Source organism: Eulemur rufifrons, chromosome 23 (genome assembly GCF_041146395.1).
Source record: "Eulemur rufifrons isolate Redbay chromosome 23, OSU_ERuf_1, whole genome shotgun sequence".
In the NCBI taxonomy this organism is placed as follows: domain Eukaryota; kingdom Metazoa; phylum Chordata; class Mammalia; order Primates; family Lemuridae; genus Eulemur; species Eulemur rufifrons.
In genome coordinates this window covers 11,009,549-11,025,237 of record NC_091005.1, presented here as the reverse complement: position 1 = coordinate 11,025,237, position 15,689 = coordinate 11,009,549, and the positions used below count along the sequence as shown (strand labels likewise).

General features: G+C 50.8%; 1 protein-coding gene across 3 annotated transcripts in view; it reads right to left on the bottom strand.

Moving 5' to 3' along the window:
* RANBP10 (RAN binding protein 10) overlaps nucleotides 1-15,689 on the bottom strand; it is a 58,608-nt gene that overhangs the window by 4,635 nt on the left and 38,284 nt on the right. For 2 of the 3 annotated variants that reach the window (XM_069456560.1, XM_069456558.1), the window contains exons 4-7: nucleotides 11,545-11,712; nucleotides 5,517-5,539; nucleotides 3,399-3,583; nucleotides 498-610 (exon numbers count right to left, since the gene is read on the bottom strand). In XM_069456560.1, the coding sequence (XP_069312661.1) occupies nucleotides 498-610; nucleotides 3,399-3,583; nucleotides 5,517-5,539; nucleotides 11,545-11,712 (489 nt within the window). The remainder of the gene's footprint in view (nucleotides 1-497; nucleotides 611-3,398; nucleotides 3,584-5,516; nucleotides 5,540-11,544; nucleotides 11,713-15,689) is intronic. The other variant, XM_069456559.1, reaches the window with a different exon arrangement.

Genomic DNA, 15,689 nt, shown 5'->3' with positions numbered 1-15,689 from the left:
AGCCGCCACTGAGTGTCAGCTTTGCCCTGTCTGACCACTTCGATCCTCTCTCGGGCTAGGAACAAGCAGAACTACTAAGGCTTGAGTCACTGGTGGGAAAGGCAGGGCACTGGTCTGACATGATGCAAACACGCTCTTTCCAGAAGATCATGAGCAGGAGGCCAAGTGGAATCCAGGATTCAGGGGGAAGGAAACAAGCACGGAGGAGGGGGATCCAGCTGTGCCAGGGCCTGGCCTGTGCCCGGCCTTCAGAATGTGAGCTAGGGAGGCTGCTCTGAGATGTTCCCATGCTGCTGACTGTCCATCTGGGCAGTGCTGTCTTGAAGGTGGGACAGGAGCAGGGCCTGGGGCTGGCCTGGGGGCTGCAGGCTGGTCTCCACGGTGGTGAGGACCAGAGCTGAATGGACTCCTGACAGGGTAACCAGGGCCGGCATGAGCCAGAGAGCAGAGTTAGGGACAGGTCAGGGAGGGAAAGGGGTAAGGAGAATTAACCTTACTTTGTCTGTTCTTTATGGACGCCTGTTCTTCCTGAATTGGGGTTTCAGTCATTCGGGCAAAAGCTGTGGCCGTGGCACAATACCCATGATGCACCAGGTAAGACGAGACCATGCTAGAAGAAAGGAAGAGCTCAAGGTGACACTCAAGAACTGCGTTTCTCACTGACCACCTGTTGGGACAGACTACCATGATGTCTCCCCTAAACACATCTTGGAGATGCAACCTCCACAGAATGAGAATAAAAGGGCTGAAACAAAATGAAAACTTCTTTCCCCTCACCGTGCTCACGCAGTCAGGCTGGCTAGGGGGCTGATCATCATGTCTGTGCCCATAGCTTGGCAGAGTGACTATGGTTTCTCCGGGACACGCTGCTCACAAGCAAGCGAGTATAATAACAAAAATACACACACAAGCACACACTATCTCCTTGCAAACATGGCTGCCTCCTTGTGAGCTGCAGCAAGCCCAGAGATGGCTAATGGTGTCAATGAGGGCTCCCAGAAACGGCAACCAGCCAAGCGGTCTGGCAGCTGCCCAGACAGAGAGAATGCATGCAACATGCACATGTTCTTCAGACACCAGAGCCTCCCTGCAGGCTGCCCCATGCACCTGGCAGAATCATTCCAGCTCCCCAGGTGAACCTGCCCTTAGCAGTGCTGGCTCTAGAGAGTGACAGGGAGATAAACCACGACCCAAAGTTGTCACAAGTCAGGGGCCCAAGAAAACAAGAGATCGGGCTGATTTTGCCAGGCAGGGACAGGCACCAGCAGGGCCAACAGGACACAATCTTTGGTTAATGGTCTGGAGAAGCCCGACACCCAGCGGCCATTTAACTCTATCTGCAGCTGGCTGAGCAATGACACATGTGTGTACATATATAGAGCAGAAAGAAGAGCCCTTGTGTCTGATGTGTACAAGAGGGAATACCTCAATGTGTGCATGTGTCTGATGTCATTACTATAACTGCCTAACACAAATATCCGAAGGGCTATTGTGTAGGAGGCATAGAAGTTTGGGTGTGTGTCCCCTGATGCTTTAAGGGGTAAATGAGACAATACACATAAAGTGCCTAGCAGGAAGTAAGAAGTCAATAAATACAACTTCTTACTGTATATTATATTCTTTTTTTTTTTTTTTTGAGACAGAGTCTCACTCTGTTGCCCGGGCTAGAGTGAGTGCCGTGGCGTCAGTCTAGCTCACAGCAACCTCAAACTCCTGGGCTTAAGCGATCCTACTGCCTCAGCCTCCCGAGTAGCTGGGACTACAGGCATGCGCCACCATGCCCGGCTAATTTTTTGTATATATATATTTTAGTTGTCCATATAATTTCTTTCTATTTTTAGTAGAGATGGGGTCTCACTCTTGCTCAGGCTGGTCTCGAACTCCTGACCTCGAGCGATCCACCCGCCTCGGCCTCCCAGAGTGCTAGGATTACAGGCGTGAGCCACCGCGCCCGGCCCTGTATATTATATTCTAAATAATTATCACAACTATATTATTATTATAAATATAAGTGCTAAACTTTTTCAAAAGACATGGTTTAGATGAGCCATATGAACATCAGATGCCACTAAAATGTCCCTTTGACTCAATAATTCTACTTCTTAAAAGGACACCAAGAAAGCAGTCATAAATATGTAAAATTATTTATGTGCAAAATGGTTACCTACATGAGAAGAGAGAAAATAATTTCACTTCCCACTAGGAGAAACCAGCCAAGGGGCTTGTGGGTAATTTGTCTCTGAGATAACACAGTCTTATCAATATTCATAAAATGAAGTCATGTGAAACCACAGAACACAAATTATATGCAGGTCTTGGCAAATGCTACATATGAATACATACAAGCCCATGGATACACACATGTAAACAAATGTGTGCTGGGCCTAAGCCCTGACAGCTGAGAGTGTCATTCCTCCCCCATGCAGCCTGGGAGCTCCCCTTGCCCATGCCAGCAAGCCTGCTGCAGGGAGTGGCACTGTCTTGGCCCTCCAAGTAAGGACTTCTTATCTGCTCTGGGGGCTGGGAACAAGAGGTAGCAATGCTGTTTTTCCTGGGGAGGGTCTAGCTACCTAGACCCTGCCTCAGCCCACCCTTGGGGCCTGCCTCAGGATCAATCTCTCAAGAAAGGAAGGCTGCACGGAGAACCCAGTGTGCACCCCAACCCCACCCAAGAACCCTGGCACCCTGGTACCTTTGCAGGGCAATGGCCAGGGCTAGCAGAAGCCCAGCCCTTCCCCTGTACCCACCTGCCCACCCTTGGGAGCCAAGCTAACACCCACCTCCTAGCAGAGTGGGTACTGGTCATTGCCTCACTCAGGCCTGCAGCTGGCAAGTGGAAGAGAGACCTAAACCCGGCCTCCCTTGGTAGTCTCAGCAACACTGGCTTCCAGGACAGTCTGGGAATTAATCAGCCAAGGAGCTAGCCAGGCTGGTCCCAGAGAAAAACTCTCTTCCCGCCACCACTGCCATAGATGAATGGGACTTAGCCGGATGCTGAGCCCTGTGAGGTGGCTTCAGGCCAGAGTTGCAGCATGATGGATACTCCCTATGGTCGGGGAAAAAGTCCCTAGAGGAAGAGACCACAGGGTGTCCCAGTGCATCCTCTGCAAAGTGCCCGGGGGAAGGAATACAGCCCAGCTGGTGATCTCACACACAGGAGCCTTCCGATTTGGTAGAGGGGCAAAGGTGTAATCAGGGGCAGCTGTGGAGCACGGGAGCTGTCCCTCCGCTGAGAGGGAAGAGGAGAGCAGCAGGCGAAGTCACCCTGGGAGTGCTTCCCAGAGGGCTGCTGCACACTGGAGTCCACGGGAGCAGCTTGTAGCACTACAGGGGCCTACAGGAGAGTGATGTCCCTGGGATGGTGTGGGGGTGGGTAAGGACAGGAACAAGGCACTCACTTCTGCAGCACCGCCTGCCACTCGCCAAGCCGAGCACTGATGGGGAAGCAGTGGACGGTGCCCTGGACCTTGGCACGCCACTCCCGCATGTAGTCCTCAATGTCAAACAGGAAGGGCTGCTGCCCGAAGTTGGCATCCACAATCTCCCCGGGTGTCTGCAGGCCTACGGTGGGGTAGAGGTTGGCCTGAGGAGAACAAAGTGTCAGTCAGGCCCTGAGGGCAGCGTGGCAGCAGGGCAGCAGGGCCTCGCCTCACCTCAGTGGCTCCTGCCATCCATGCTAGGGCCGAGGGAGACGCGGCAAGGCTGGAGGAGGTGGCGTGAAGCCCCATTCTGCCTACCTCCCTACCTGGGACATTACGCCCTGAAGCTAGAGTAGAGAAAGCAAAAGGAAGGCAAGCAAGGCTCAATATGGAGAACCTCCTGCCCTGCATCTGAGGCCACTGTGCCCCAAGATTCCCCTCTGGAACTCAGCCAGGGTACACAGACGCAGGCTGGGCTCCATGACCTGGCAGATGTGCCCATGGTCTTCTGCAATGGCTCCTCTCAGAAAGATCCAGAGCCAAGGATCCCTTTGCCATAAAAAAGAGGCATATGAGGGGGCAGGTAGGGATGGGGTGACCCAGGAAAGGAGGGGAGGAGGAGAGCCTGGCAAAAGGGAGTAGTGATTTGGATTCCCTGTGCTGACAAAGGATAAGGAGAGGCTGTTGTCCTCCCTGTCGGGGGCTCACGGAGAGGAGGGTCTTCTGGCCAGCGAGTTGCAGGGCTCCTCACTGCTTTCCATCCATCCCCTGCCACGGCCAGCTTTTGCCAGGTCACTCCCTCACTCAGTGCTTCCTGTGGCTCCCCACTGCTACTGCCCGGAGCCCCACAGCCTCCTCCTGCTGTCGCTATGATTGTCCTCCCAGGGGCCCCCCAGCCCACTCTTTACTTCCCATCGTCAGGTCACGTGTCATTCCTCAGAATCATGTGCCTTTCCTGCACGCTGGCTTCAGGCCACCACGAGCTCCGCACCCACAAGACCTCTCGCTTCCTTTGTTTCCCTCCCATCCTCCACGCCACAGGCAAAGCCCACCTCCTTCAGCAAGCTGGCCCTGACCACCACAGCCCACACTGCCATTCCCCACACTTCCTTTTTTTTAAGAGATGAAATCCCTTTCTGTCACTCAGGCTGGAGTGCAGTGGCACAATCATAGCTTACCATAGCCTCGAACTCCTGGGCTCAAGCGATTCTCTTGCCTCAGCCTCCGGACACACCACCATGCCCAGCTAATTTTTTTTCATTTTTTAAGAGATCGGGTCTTGCTATGTTGCCCAGCTGATCTCAAACTCCTGGCCTCAAGCATTCGTCCTGCCTTAGCCTCCCTCAGAGGGCATTTCCTGAGGCATCATAGGGGTGCCCAGGATCCCAAAGCAGCCACCAGAGTAGGCAAACCTTCCTTCCTTCCAGAACCCAGCCAGCACACATAGAGCCAGGCAGGCTCGCAGCCTTGATGAGGCCCAGGATGACTTATAATAAAGAAGGACTGGGGTAAGGAGGTAGGAGACAGCTAGAGGTGGGGCTGAGCCCTGAACTAAACAAACAGGAAACCTCATCCTTTTCTAAGATGAGAAAATCCCACAAGGCTCACCTCTCTGGCCCGGGGTGCCCTAAATGGTACCAGATTAGGTCCCCTGGAACACTGGCATTCCTCAAGGACCTCTGAAGGGTATGCACAGGGACTGGATCCCCTAACAGTTCAGGAATGATCCCCTGCACTCTGCACCCCCCGCCCCCCCCCCAGTCCTGACTGTAAGCCACACAGAGCTGGCTCAGGCCAGCAGAGCCATGGAGCTACCCTCATTCCCCCACCCTACCCCCAACCCCACAGCTGCCTTTGGAAATGTCACAAATTACTGTCACCTGCTAAGAGTCCTGTAGGAAGACCAGGCCTTGCTGCTGGAGAGAGAGGAAGGCCAGCAGGACCCCCTACTGGGACCTTCAAGCTGACAGCACGGCACACATCCCTGGTTGGGGAAAGGGCCAGACTCCACACCCTGCACTTGCAGGTACCACCGTGCCCCCGTCCCTCTCAGCCCCCGACAGCCCAGGATGGGGAGGACCCAGTAGCAGTACTTACCGGGAGGTCTGTGAAGGCTATACCTGTTGGGGGAAAGGAACAGCCATCAGGCCATTAGACAGGGCCAGCCCCGTGGTCCCCTCTGCCTTTGTGAGCCCATGGTGGAGATAGTAGTTTTAGACCCCGGCCTTCTCTTTGCTAGGTGGCCTGGCCGGAAGTGAAGTCAGATGCTCAGGTATGTCCATAGCTCTTCCACCCTCTCAAGAAAAGCCTGATAGGAAGGATTAAACCCAAATCATCTACCCCCTGAGGTCCTTCAGGCCTGATTATGGAAACCTATCGTGTGTGCCAGATCCCTCTCCTCCATTGCCTCATCCGATCCTCATACCAACTCTGGGAAGCAAGCTTTATTATCCCATTTTACACACGAGGAGAGTAAGCTCAGAGGTCAAACGATTTGCCAAGAGTCATAAAGCTAGCAGAGGTGGCGGGGCTAGCTTCATTCCTAGTCTGATGCGCCAATGTCATCTCTAAGCTGACAGAGAAGTGGAGGCAGGGAGGGTGGCAACTGTTCGTCTCTAGACCATATGCATTCAGAGTCCTCAGAGGTTCCAAGCTGGCAAAGCCCAGGGTAACAATGCCTGTGTACCCTCCAAAGCCTCCTGCCAATAGAAGTGGCTGTTTCCATGGACCTCAGCCCTGAATTGGAGTGACAGTGGAGGGCAGTAGGACCCCAAATATATGAGCAGCCTGAGCAGGAGAGCGGCCTAAGAATACCTCCCCATGCTCAGAGCACCCATGTTCTGCAGACTGAGAAAGGACTCAGAGCCAGTGGAGGCTCTCCCAAGGACTCACAGCCTTCTTACTTTTAGATAAAGTCTTGTATCTTTTAGAAGCTCCTGAGCATTTGACCTCAGAGGCTTCCAAACTGCTGACACCTTAGAGATCCCCAGGCTGCTCCTCCAACCTCCACCCAGAAGAGAAACCAAAATCCAGCAAGATAGAATAGGTGAGGGTGTGACAATGGGTCTTCCGGTAAACTTGGGCCAGAATCATGCCAGCCAGGGTGTACCATGTGCCTCCTCTGTGCTGAGCACTGGACTGAGTGCCTTAAAAGGAATCATTTAATCCTCAGAACAACCTTGGAAGATGTATAGTGTCTCTGACAATAGTGTGCAGATGAGAAACCAAGGTGCAGAGAGATGGTTTGCATTCTTTGCTGTGCTATTTTGTTCCTCATTGAGGGAAGCTCATAAACCACATGGTCCGCCTGCTTGAGGCCACTTCTGAGCCCCACATGCAGAGTTAGCATGACTGACAAGCTGGCAGGAATGAATCTGGAAGCCTCTCTGCACCCAAGAGGAGACTCCAATGTCCACCCTCTGGGTATTCCAGGGAGGTGCCCTCATGGGTCTCAGCATGGCCAGGATGCTGCCTACTCCCGGGCACATGGAGGAGGCCCGCAAAACCCTGGAAGAAGAGTGAGTCCAGGTTCCATCAGTTACATGCAGCATGACCTTTGGCAAGTTACCCAACCTCTCTAAGCCATTTGAAAAGAAGAGGTAACACTAATCCCTAATCAACCTCAAGGAAGAAAGGAGAAAATGAGACATTCTATGAAAGCTGCCTCATAAACTGTGAGGTCTAGGTCCAAGTTGGCTACAGTTGTGCTGCAGGATGAGGCAACTGCCACACTTCTGGGCAGGGGACCCAAGCTTGGCCAGTTCTGCCTTACAGTGGCACCCAGGAAAGATGAGGCCTTGAAGTGCTTCCAGGAGAATGAGGAAAGAGGCTACTCCACCCCTTACCGCACTGGACTGGGGTAACACTGCTTCCCCAGCCCTGCCGGTCTCTGTGAGCCTTTGCAAGGCCATTGTGACAGCAAGATCTGAATTGCCTCGAGGGAAAAAGGTCCAGGCAAAGATCCAGGATGCAAGCAGGATAGCCAAACTGTGATAAGAAGTGCCCTGGGCCAAACACACATAGGTCAGGAGTCACTGAGGCTGAGACCGTAAAGACCTTGTGAGAGCGCACAGAGTTCTGTGAAGACATGGCCTGCCTGTGGCTGAGACGGCAGCCGTGTCTCTGTTCACTCACTCCTTCATCCTTCCACCCAGCTCCTGCTGAGGCCCCCGGGAGCCAGGCTCTCTTATAGGACTAGGAAGACAGCTGCGAGCCTGGCCCTCAAAGGGCTTCTGACTCCAGCAAGAGATGGCATGTGATTAACAATTGCACAAATGACCAGTGGCACACAGGGCAAGTGCTGTGACAGAGGAAGCAACAGGGAGGCCAGAGCAGGAGAGGTCAGTCTGCTGCTCTAAAGGGGGGAGGGTTAGATTCTGAAACCCATTATTGATAAGATGGCTTGTGAAAAATTAACAGGGACATTAGAAGATTCACCAAGCAGTCTGTCACTCCAATTTCATTGCCTTTCCATTAAACTTCACAATCTAGAAAACGCAAGGGACAGGCCATATACATTTTTCAGTAAGGTCTGAATAATATCCTGGTAGATAAGATGGAAAAACATGAGTTTCAAGCTAACATTATCTAAGTGATTTGTAAATGGCTAGTGTCTTCCTGGACAAGCTCAACTGTACACCAAAGGGCTCAAATCTTAGCCTTGTCCTCTGTGTGTGTGTGTGTGTGTGTGTGTGTATAGACACAAACACCTTTTTTTTTTTTTTTTTTTTTTTTTTGAGACAGGGTCTTGCTCTGTAGCCCAACCTAGAGTGCAATGGTGTTATTATAGCTCACTGCAACCTCAAACTCCTGGGCTAAATCAATCCTCCTGCCTCAGCCTCCCAATTAGCTGGGACTATAGGCACGTGCCATCACATCTGCTTAATTTTTTCTATTGTTTGGTAGAGATGGGGTCTCACTCTCGCTTGTCTCAAACTCCTGACCTCAAGCGATCCTCCCTCCTCGGCTTCCCAGAGTGCTGAGATTACAGGTGTGAGCCACCATACCCGGCCTTAATTTTTCTATTTTTTGTAGAAAGAGGGTCTCACTATATTGCTCAGGCTGATCTCAAACTCCTAGCCCTGGCCAGGCGCGGTGGCTCATGCCTATAATCCTAGCACTCTGGGAGGCCGAGGCGGGAGGATTGCTTGAGCTCAGGAGTTCAAGACCAGCCTGAGCAAGAGTGAGACCCCATCTCTATTAAAAATAGAAAGAAATTAGCCAAACAACTAAAAAAAAAAAAAAAATAGAAAAAGTTAGCCAGGCATGGTGGCGCGTGCCTGTAGTCCCAGCTACTCGGGAGGCCGCTTGACCCTCCCGAAGGAGGATTGCTTGAGCCCAGGTGTTTGAGGTTGCTGTGAGCTAGGCTGAGATCACAGCACTGTAACCTAGGCAAGAGAGTGAGACTCTGTCTCAAAAAAAAAAAAAAAAAAACCAAACCTCCTAGCCTCAAGCGATCCTCGTGCCTCAGACTCTCAAAGTGCTAGGATTACAGGTAGGAGCCACCATTCCCAGCCTCTTTCAATATTTTTAATCAATAACTTTGTGAAAACACACACAAATAGGTTTGACAAATTTTAGGTTAATACCACACTGAAAAGGATACCAAATATTTGAAATAGAATAAGCAAGACCACAAAAGATCTTGACAGGCTAGAAAAATAGGTAATATACTACTAAATGAAGTTTAATTACAAGACGTGGGCTGGGCATGGTGGCTCATGCCTGTAATCCCAGCACTTTGGGAGGCCAAGGCAGGAGGATCGCTTGAGGCCAGGAGTTCAAGACCAGCCAGGGCAACATAGAGAGATTCTACCTCTACAAGAAAAAAAATATCAGGCACAAGTGACTGAAAAACGAATAAAGAAAAAGAAAAAAAAATAACGATAATTACAAGATGTAAGGTCTTACATGGGGTCTATAAAAAGCATCCACTAGCAACATGAGTTTTAAAAACAAGCCTAGGAATTTGAGCTGACATTAGAGTGGCCATGAACTCCCTGTGGGACTTGGCTGACAAAGAGCTCATGGCTTTTTGCTGGTCCTGGTACACATTTATGGCCCAGAGGAGGTAGGTGCAGATGCAGAGGGGACAGCAGAGTATGCCCCAAACCCTGTGTCCCACAGCAGATGCCTTGCTGAGCAAAATGTGGACAAGCCAGAGGGATGTGAGGAGGGCAGGTATCTAAAGGTGAAGGGGGGCTTGGGTACAGGGTGAGAGCCCACAACAGTGGCCCCTGGGACTCTGACAGCAGAACTCAGAGCCGGGAAATTGCTGGAGTCAGAGAGCTGAGTGGGGAGCAAAGAGCCTTCTTGAAACTGCGGCCCCACCCGCCAGCTGCTAGCTCCTCACCAGTTGGGCACCAGCAACTGCAGCCAGGTGGCCATCAGTTTCAGAGGAGAGTTTCGCCAATGTGCACCTGGGTCAGCTCTGCAGTGTCTGTGCTATGTTCTTAGCTGCCCAGCTCTCCAGGCTTTCCTGCCTGCTCTGGGCTGGGGCATCCAACTGCCCTGTTGAGGAATGCTGGCTCCTAGTCACTCAGCCCTAGCCACTAGCAAACCCAATTCCCACTCAGGTCCCCTGATTCTGGCTAGGAGCCTCTCCTGGAGAAGCCATGGAGGGGATGCAGGGACTGGTGGCCACCTTTTTACTGTCCCCTTAAGCCAGGGGAAGTGGGCCTCCTAGGATTTGGGTTCCTAGTGAAATGCCAACTCCCTTTCCTGGCAGGGCTTGTGGCAGCCTGGCTGGCAGGGTTCTGCCAGTCCTCTCCTCACTATACCACTCTGTGAGAACTGCAGAGAGACCTCTGCAAACCCAGGCAGGCAGGCCCAGCAGTTAGGTACTGCCTTGAGGCCAAGGTGGCCAAATACCAGTCAGCACCTAGTAGGGCAAGGCATCAGAATAGCCAAAGTCTCTCTTAAGTTCTAATCCTAAATGTCTACACGTGTATGGGATTGTTCCTCCGAGGGATCCTACAGGCCCCCATCCTCCTCTACTGAGTGCTATTCCTCCGGGTTATCTTGGTTAATAGCACCACAAATCCAGCCACATTCCCACCTTGCCTTCTTGCAAGTGCATCCCACGTGTCACTAAGCCTTGTTGAGCCACTCCTGGCCCTTTGTCAGGCCTGTTCCCCACTTCCTTTTTTTTTTTTTTTTTTTGTTGAGACAGAGTCTCACTTTGTTGCCCAGGCTAGAGTGAGTGCCGTGGCGTCAGCTTAGCTCACAGCAACCTCAAACTCCTGGGCTCAAGCGATCCTACTGCCTCAGCCTCCCGAGTAGCTGGGACTACAGGCATGCGCCACTATGCCTGGCTAATTTTTTCTGTATAGATTTTTAGGTGTCCATATAATGTCTTTCTATTTTTAGTAGAGACGGGGTCTCGCTCAGGCTGGTCTCGAACTCCTGACCTTGAGCAATCCACCCGCCTCGGCCTCCCAGAGTGCTAGGATTACAGGCGTGAGCCACCGCGCCCGGCCCTGTTCCCCACTTCCTGCACCCATCACCACTGCCTCACCTCAGGCCACCTGTCTCTTCCCCTAGTCTTTACTCCAGGTCCATCCTTCATGGTGTCACCAAAGAGGCCTTTTTCAATGTAACTCAGGCCAGGTTGCTGCTTGTTAATCGCAAACAGGCCAGAGGATCTCTGATGCCTTCTGACTCCAGCCTGTCTGTTTCCCCCCTGTACTAGTACAGCCCTCACTGCTATTCCACAGCAACCAGCACCCTGACCATCAGAAGGGCCAGCCAAGTCTGGGCCAGGTAACAGGCATGCAAACCACCACCACTGTCAACTGCGTACTTGGGCCCCTGAAACTTCTCATTCACTGCCAAACCCTGCTCCAGCAATTGCCAAAAGAGCCAGGATCATGACTAGGACACTGCTGTACTCTCAGCACTCACTCTGGGCTTCATAAATGCCGCCAAATGGATGGATTAACAAAGGGCATGCCCCTGCTACCCTCCATTCACCTTAAAGAGCTCCAAAGCCTGGGAATGGCTGCAGTTCCCCAGAGCTCAGCAGAGGCTCCGTGACACTGCTTTGACTTCAAGACCTGCTCCTGAGCCTCTCACCAACCAATGTGGCTCCACCAGGCAGATCCTCCAAGGTCCCCTAAGTACCCACCAAGGCTATGGCCATTCTTGGTGTAGAAGCAGGTGCCATTGATGAGGTTGACGCAGCAGCCGATTACATCTCCTGTGGTGAATGTGGGACCATAGGGCTGGCCAGTCCCCGAGGAGCAGAAGGAATGCCCATCATCACCGTGGTAGCCATAGGAATGTTTGTCCCAACCTGTGAGGGAAGAGAGCAGCAATAGCTGAGTAGGTGTTTGTACAAACCACAGTTTGTCTATCCATTCATCGGTTGATGACATTTGAGTGATTTCTAATTTTTGGCTATTATGAATAAAGCCAACAAATATTTGCATAGAGTCTTTGCACAGACATATGTTTTCATTTCTCTTGGGTAAATACTTACAAGTGGTATTGCTGGGTTATAAGATAAGTGTATGTTTAACTTGATAAGAAACTGCCTAACTGTTTTCCAAAGTAGCTGTGCTATTTTGCGCTCCCACCAGCAATGTATGAGTTCCACGTCCTCATCAGTACTTGGTATTCTCAGTTGTTCACGTGGTTTTTTTTCCTTTTCTTTTAGCCTTTTTACTGGGCATATATGGGTTTTAATATCATTGTGGTTTTAATATGCATTTCCCCAACGACCAAGGATGTGGAGCATCTTTTCATGTATTTATTTGCCATCTGTTCATTAGGAAATGATTCAATTGTCTACTCACATCTTTAACCCATTTTTATTGGTTTATCATATTAAGCTCTAAAGGTTCTAGATATATTTTGGAATAAGTCCTTTTATATGTTCTGTCAGTATTTTCTTCCAGTCCATGGCTTGCCTTCATTTTCTTAACAGTATCTTTCTCTTTTTTTTTTTTTTTTTTTTGAGACAGAGTCTCACTCTGTTGCCCCTCCTAGAGTGAGTGCCGTGGCGTCAGCCTAGCTCACAGCAACCTCAAACTCCTGAGCTCAAGCGATCCTCCTGTCTCAGCCTCCCGAGTAGCTGGGACTACAGGCATGTGCCACCATGCCCGGCTAATTTTTTCTATATATATTTTTAGCTGTCCATATAATTTCTTTCTATTTTTAGTAGAGATGGGGTCTCGCTCTTGCTCAGGCTGGTCTCGAACTCCTGAGCTCAAACGATCCGCCCACCTCGGCCTCCCAGAGTGCTAGGATTACAGGCGTGAGCCACCGCGCCCGGCCTTAACAGTATCTTTCAAAGGTCTCTTGGGATCTTGAGTGGGACTGTATTGAATCTATAGATCAATCTGGAGAGAAGAGAAGCTTAACAATATAAATTATTCCAATCTGTGAACATGGCATATCTCTCCATTATTTATTTATTATGTTATTTATCTTCTTTAATTTCTCTCAGCAATGTTTTGACATATTTATCTCTAAGTATTTCAATTTTTATGCTATTATAAAATGGTATTTTAAAAATTTCAACATCTAATTGTTTCCTGCTATTATATCAAAATAGAATTGATTTTGGAGGTAGAGAATGGGATCAAGGTTTCTTTTTTAGGTGGTAAGAATGCTCTAAAATTAGATTACAATGATGGTTGCACAGTTCTTTAAATATGCTAAAAACTACTGAATTGTACACTTTAAATGGGTGAATGGTACGCAGAGAGATCAGGGATAAAAAAGATTTTTTTAATTTAAAAAAATTTAAGAAAATGGGTGAATAGTATGGCGCATATATTTTATCTCAATAAAGCTATTAAATATGTACGTGTGTGTATGTGTGTGTATGTACATATATGTATGTATACATGAATATATCCAGTAATTGATTTTATATATTCACTTGGTATCCTGCAACTTTGCTAAACTCATCGATTAGTTCTTGGTAGCTTTTTGGAAGACTGTTTGGGTTTTTTTTTATATAGATGATTATATTGTCTGAGAATAAAGAGTTATTTCTTCCTTTCCAATCTTTATGCCTTTTATTTCTTTGTCTTGCCTTGCCACACTGACTAGGCCCTCCAATACAATGCTGAACAGAAATCATGAGAACAGGCCAGGCACAGTGCCTCACGCCTATAATCCTAACACTTTTGGGAGGCTGAAGCAGGAGGACTGCTTGAGGCCAGGAGTTTGAGGTTGCAGTAAGCTATGATGATGCCACAGTACTCTAGCCTGGGTGACAGAGCAATACCCTGGCTCAAAAAAAAAAAAGCAAAACAAAAACAAAATTCATGCGAACAGAAGTGAGACCTTTGAGTGTACCAAGGTTTTATACAAAGGAAGGGGGAGTGAAGAAAGTCATTCTGGGAGGAGGATGTATAGGCAAAGGCATGAATACAGGTAGGATGGGGGTGGGGTAGAGGTGGGAGCTGCAGTGGGGTCCTGCCTGGCTAAGGAGCAGAAATGGAGTCCTCAGGGCCATGGCAAGCCCAGGACCCGCATCGGGTGCCAAGCTGACAGGCTGGCAGGCAGGTCTATTCCCCAGGCAGCCCCTCTAGGTGGCTTCCCCAGCGTCTGCCTGCCTCCTCGGGGTCTGAGCAGCATGCTCATGGAACATGCTTAAGCACATCCCTCCCCTCACAAGAGTGGAAGCACTCCCCTGGGAGGACAGGTCAGTGGGTGCAGGGCACTGGAGGATCTGAGTAGTTCAGAAGGGGCAGGGCTCAATCCTTCACAGTACCAGTGTGCCTGTGGGCAGGGTGAGGGCACGGGTGTGGGCAGGCTGTAAGCAAAGGTGTGGTGGTGAGAACAAATGGATGACAGGGCCAGGGGTTGACAAGGGAAGCAGAGGGCATGACTGGAGAGATGGAGCAGACTAGACCTTGGAGCCCAAACTCTGCCTGCATTTGGATCAGTGAGTTCAAGGGCATGTTGCCCCTCATGGGCACAGCACCCATTCCAAGCCTTCTAGCCAGGAAGCCTCTGATTAAACAAAGATTCTCCAGAGCCCCCAGTGGCCAAAGCTGAACGGCTCTCAGTGATGGGTAGAGGGCCCAGAGCCCTGCTGCCCCTCCTGCATCTTCCCACTGCATCACGAAGAAACCACTGTGGGAACTGCTTGGGACTGGCTTCAGTAGGGCCAAGGCCTGTACCTGGAGCCAGGCTCTGTTTTCACCTTCCCTATTCCCCAGAGACACCGGAACTGCCCGCCTCAGGGGACAGGTTGCTGGTCTCAGCATCAAGCCAACTCCTAAGCCCACCAGGCTCAGCAGTGAGAGAGACCTTCCTTTTGCTGGTGGGTACACAGATCAGTTGACATCAGGGAAACAGCTCTTCTGAAGCACAGAGATGCCCGTTCCCCTGCCAAGGGGCAGGCTGATGAGGCCTCCACAGTCAAGGCCTCTCCTCTGGCATCAACTCAGGAGGCCCTATGGCTCCTGACAGCAGCGGCTGTTCCCCTGTCTATAGAAAGCTATAGAAGAAGGGCAGCCAGCTGGACAGCAGTAAGGAACAAAGTGACAGTCATCCCTCCAGCTCTGGCTCAAACTATGCCTGACAGCCCAGACACATCCACCAGTTTCCTCAACTCAGGATCTACACCCGTGGGCCACGCCAGCCACAGTAGTCCTCCCCTTCCCCCGGCCCCCATCCCTCAGGTGGAGCGTGGGCACTTCCCACATGCAAGGCAGTAATTGACCACAATGTGGCAATCTATTAGGAGAGTACCACATAACCTGTGTGTGTGGTGCACGTATTGCCAAGGGTTTGGGATGCTGGATGAGAGGGTGGGGCTCTCCTTAATGCTGCCTGAGCAGCAAGCACAGCCTGTCCTGAAGCCAAGTCCACTGCTCATGTGGCCATGGGGGCACACTGCCCAGCAAAGCCACTGCCCATTCCAAGCCTTGCCAAAGAGTCCTTCCAGAGGGTGGCTTGCTGATCTTCTGGGTCCTCCCAGAACTATGCCACAGGCTAGTGGTGCCCACTGGGTCCTCCCCTTTTGCCAAGGCATCATGATCCAACCCCATACCTGCCCCTTGAAGTCTCCCATGACATTCTTTGGGCTTTCCTAGAACACTGCCCATATCCATGGTGCAATGCCTGGTGCCTCCTGAGCCTCTTCCATCAGCAGTCACTATTGCTGGCACTGTCCCTGCCCCTTCTCCCAAAGACTACGAGCTCCTTGAGGCAAGGGCCACACGATCTCATGACCCTAGTGCACAGCATGTAGGAGTCTAAGAGGTGAGACAGGTGGGTGCACACTCACGTATGTATTTGTGTCCCACT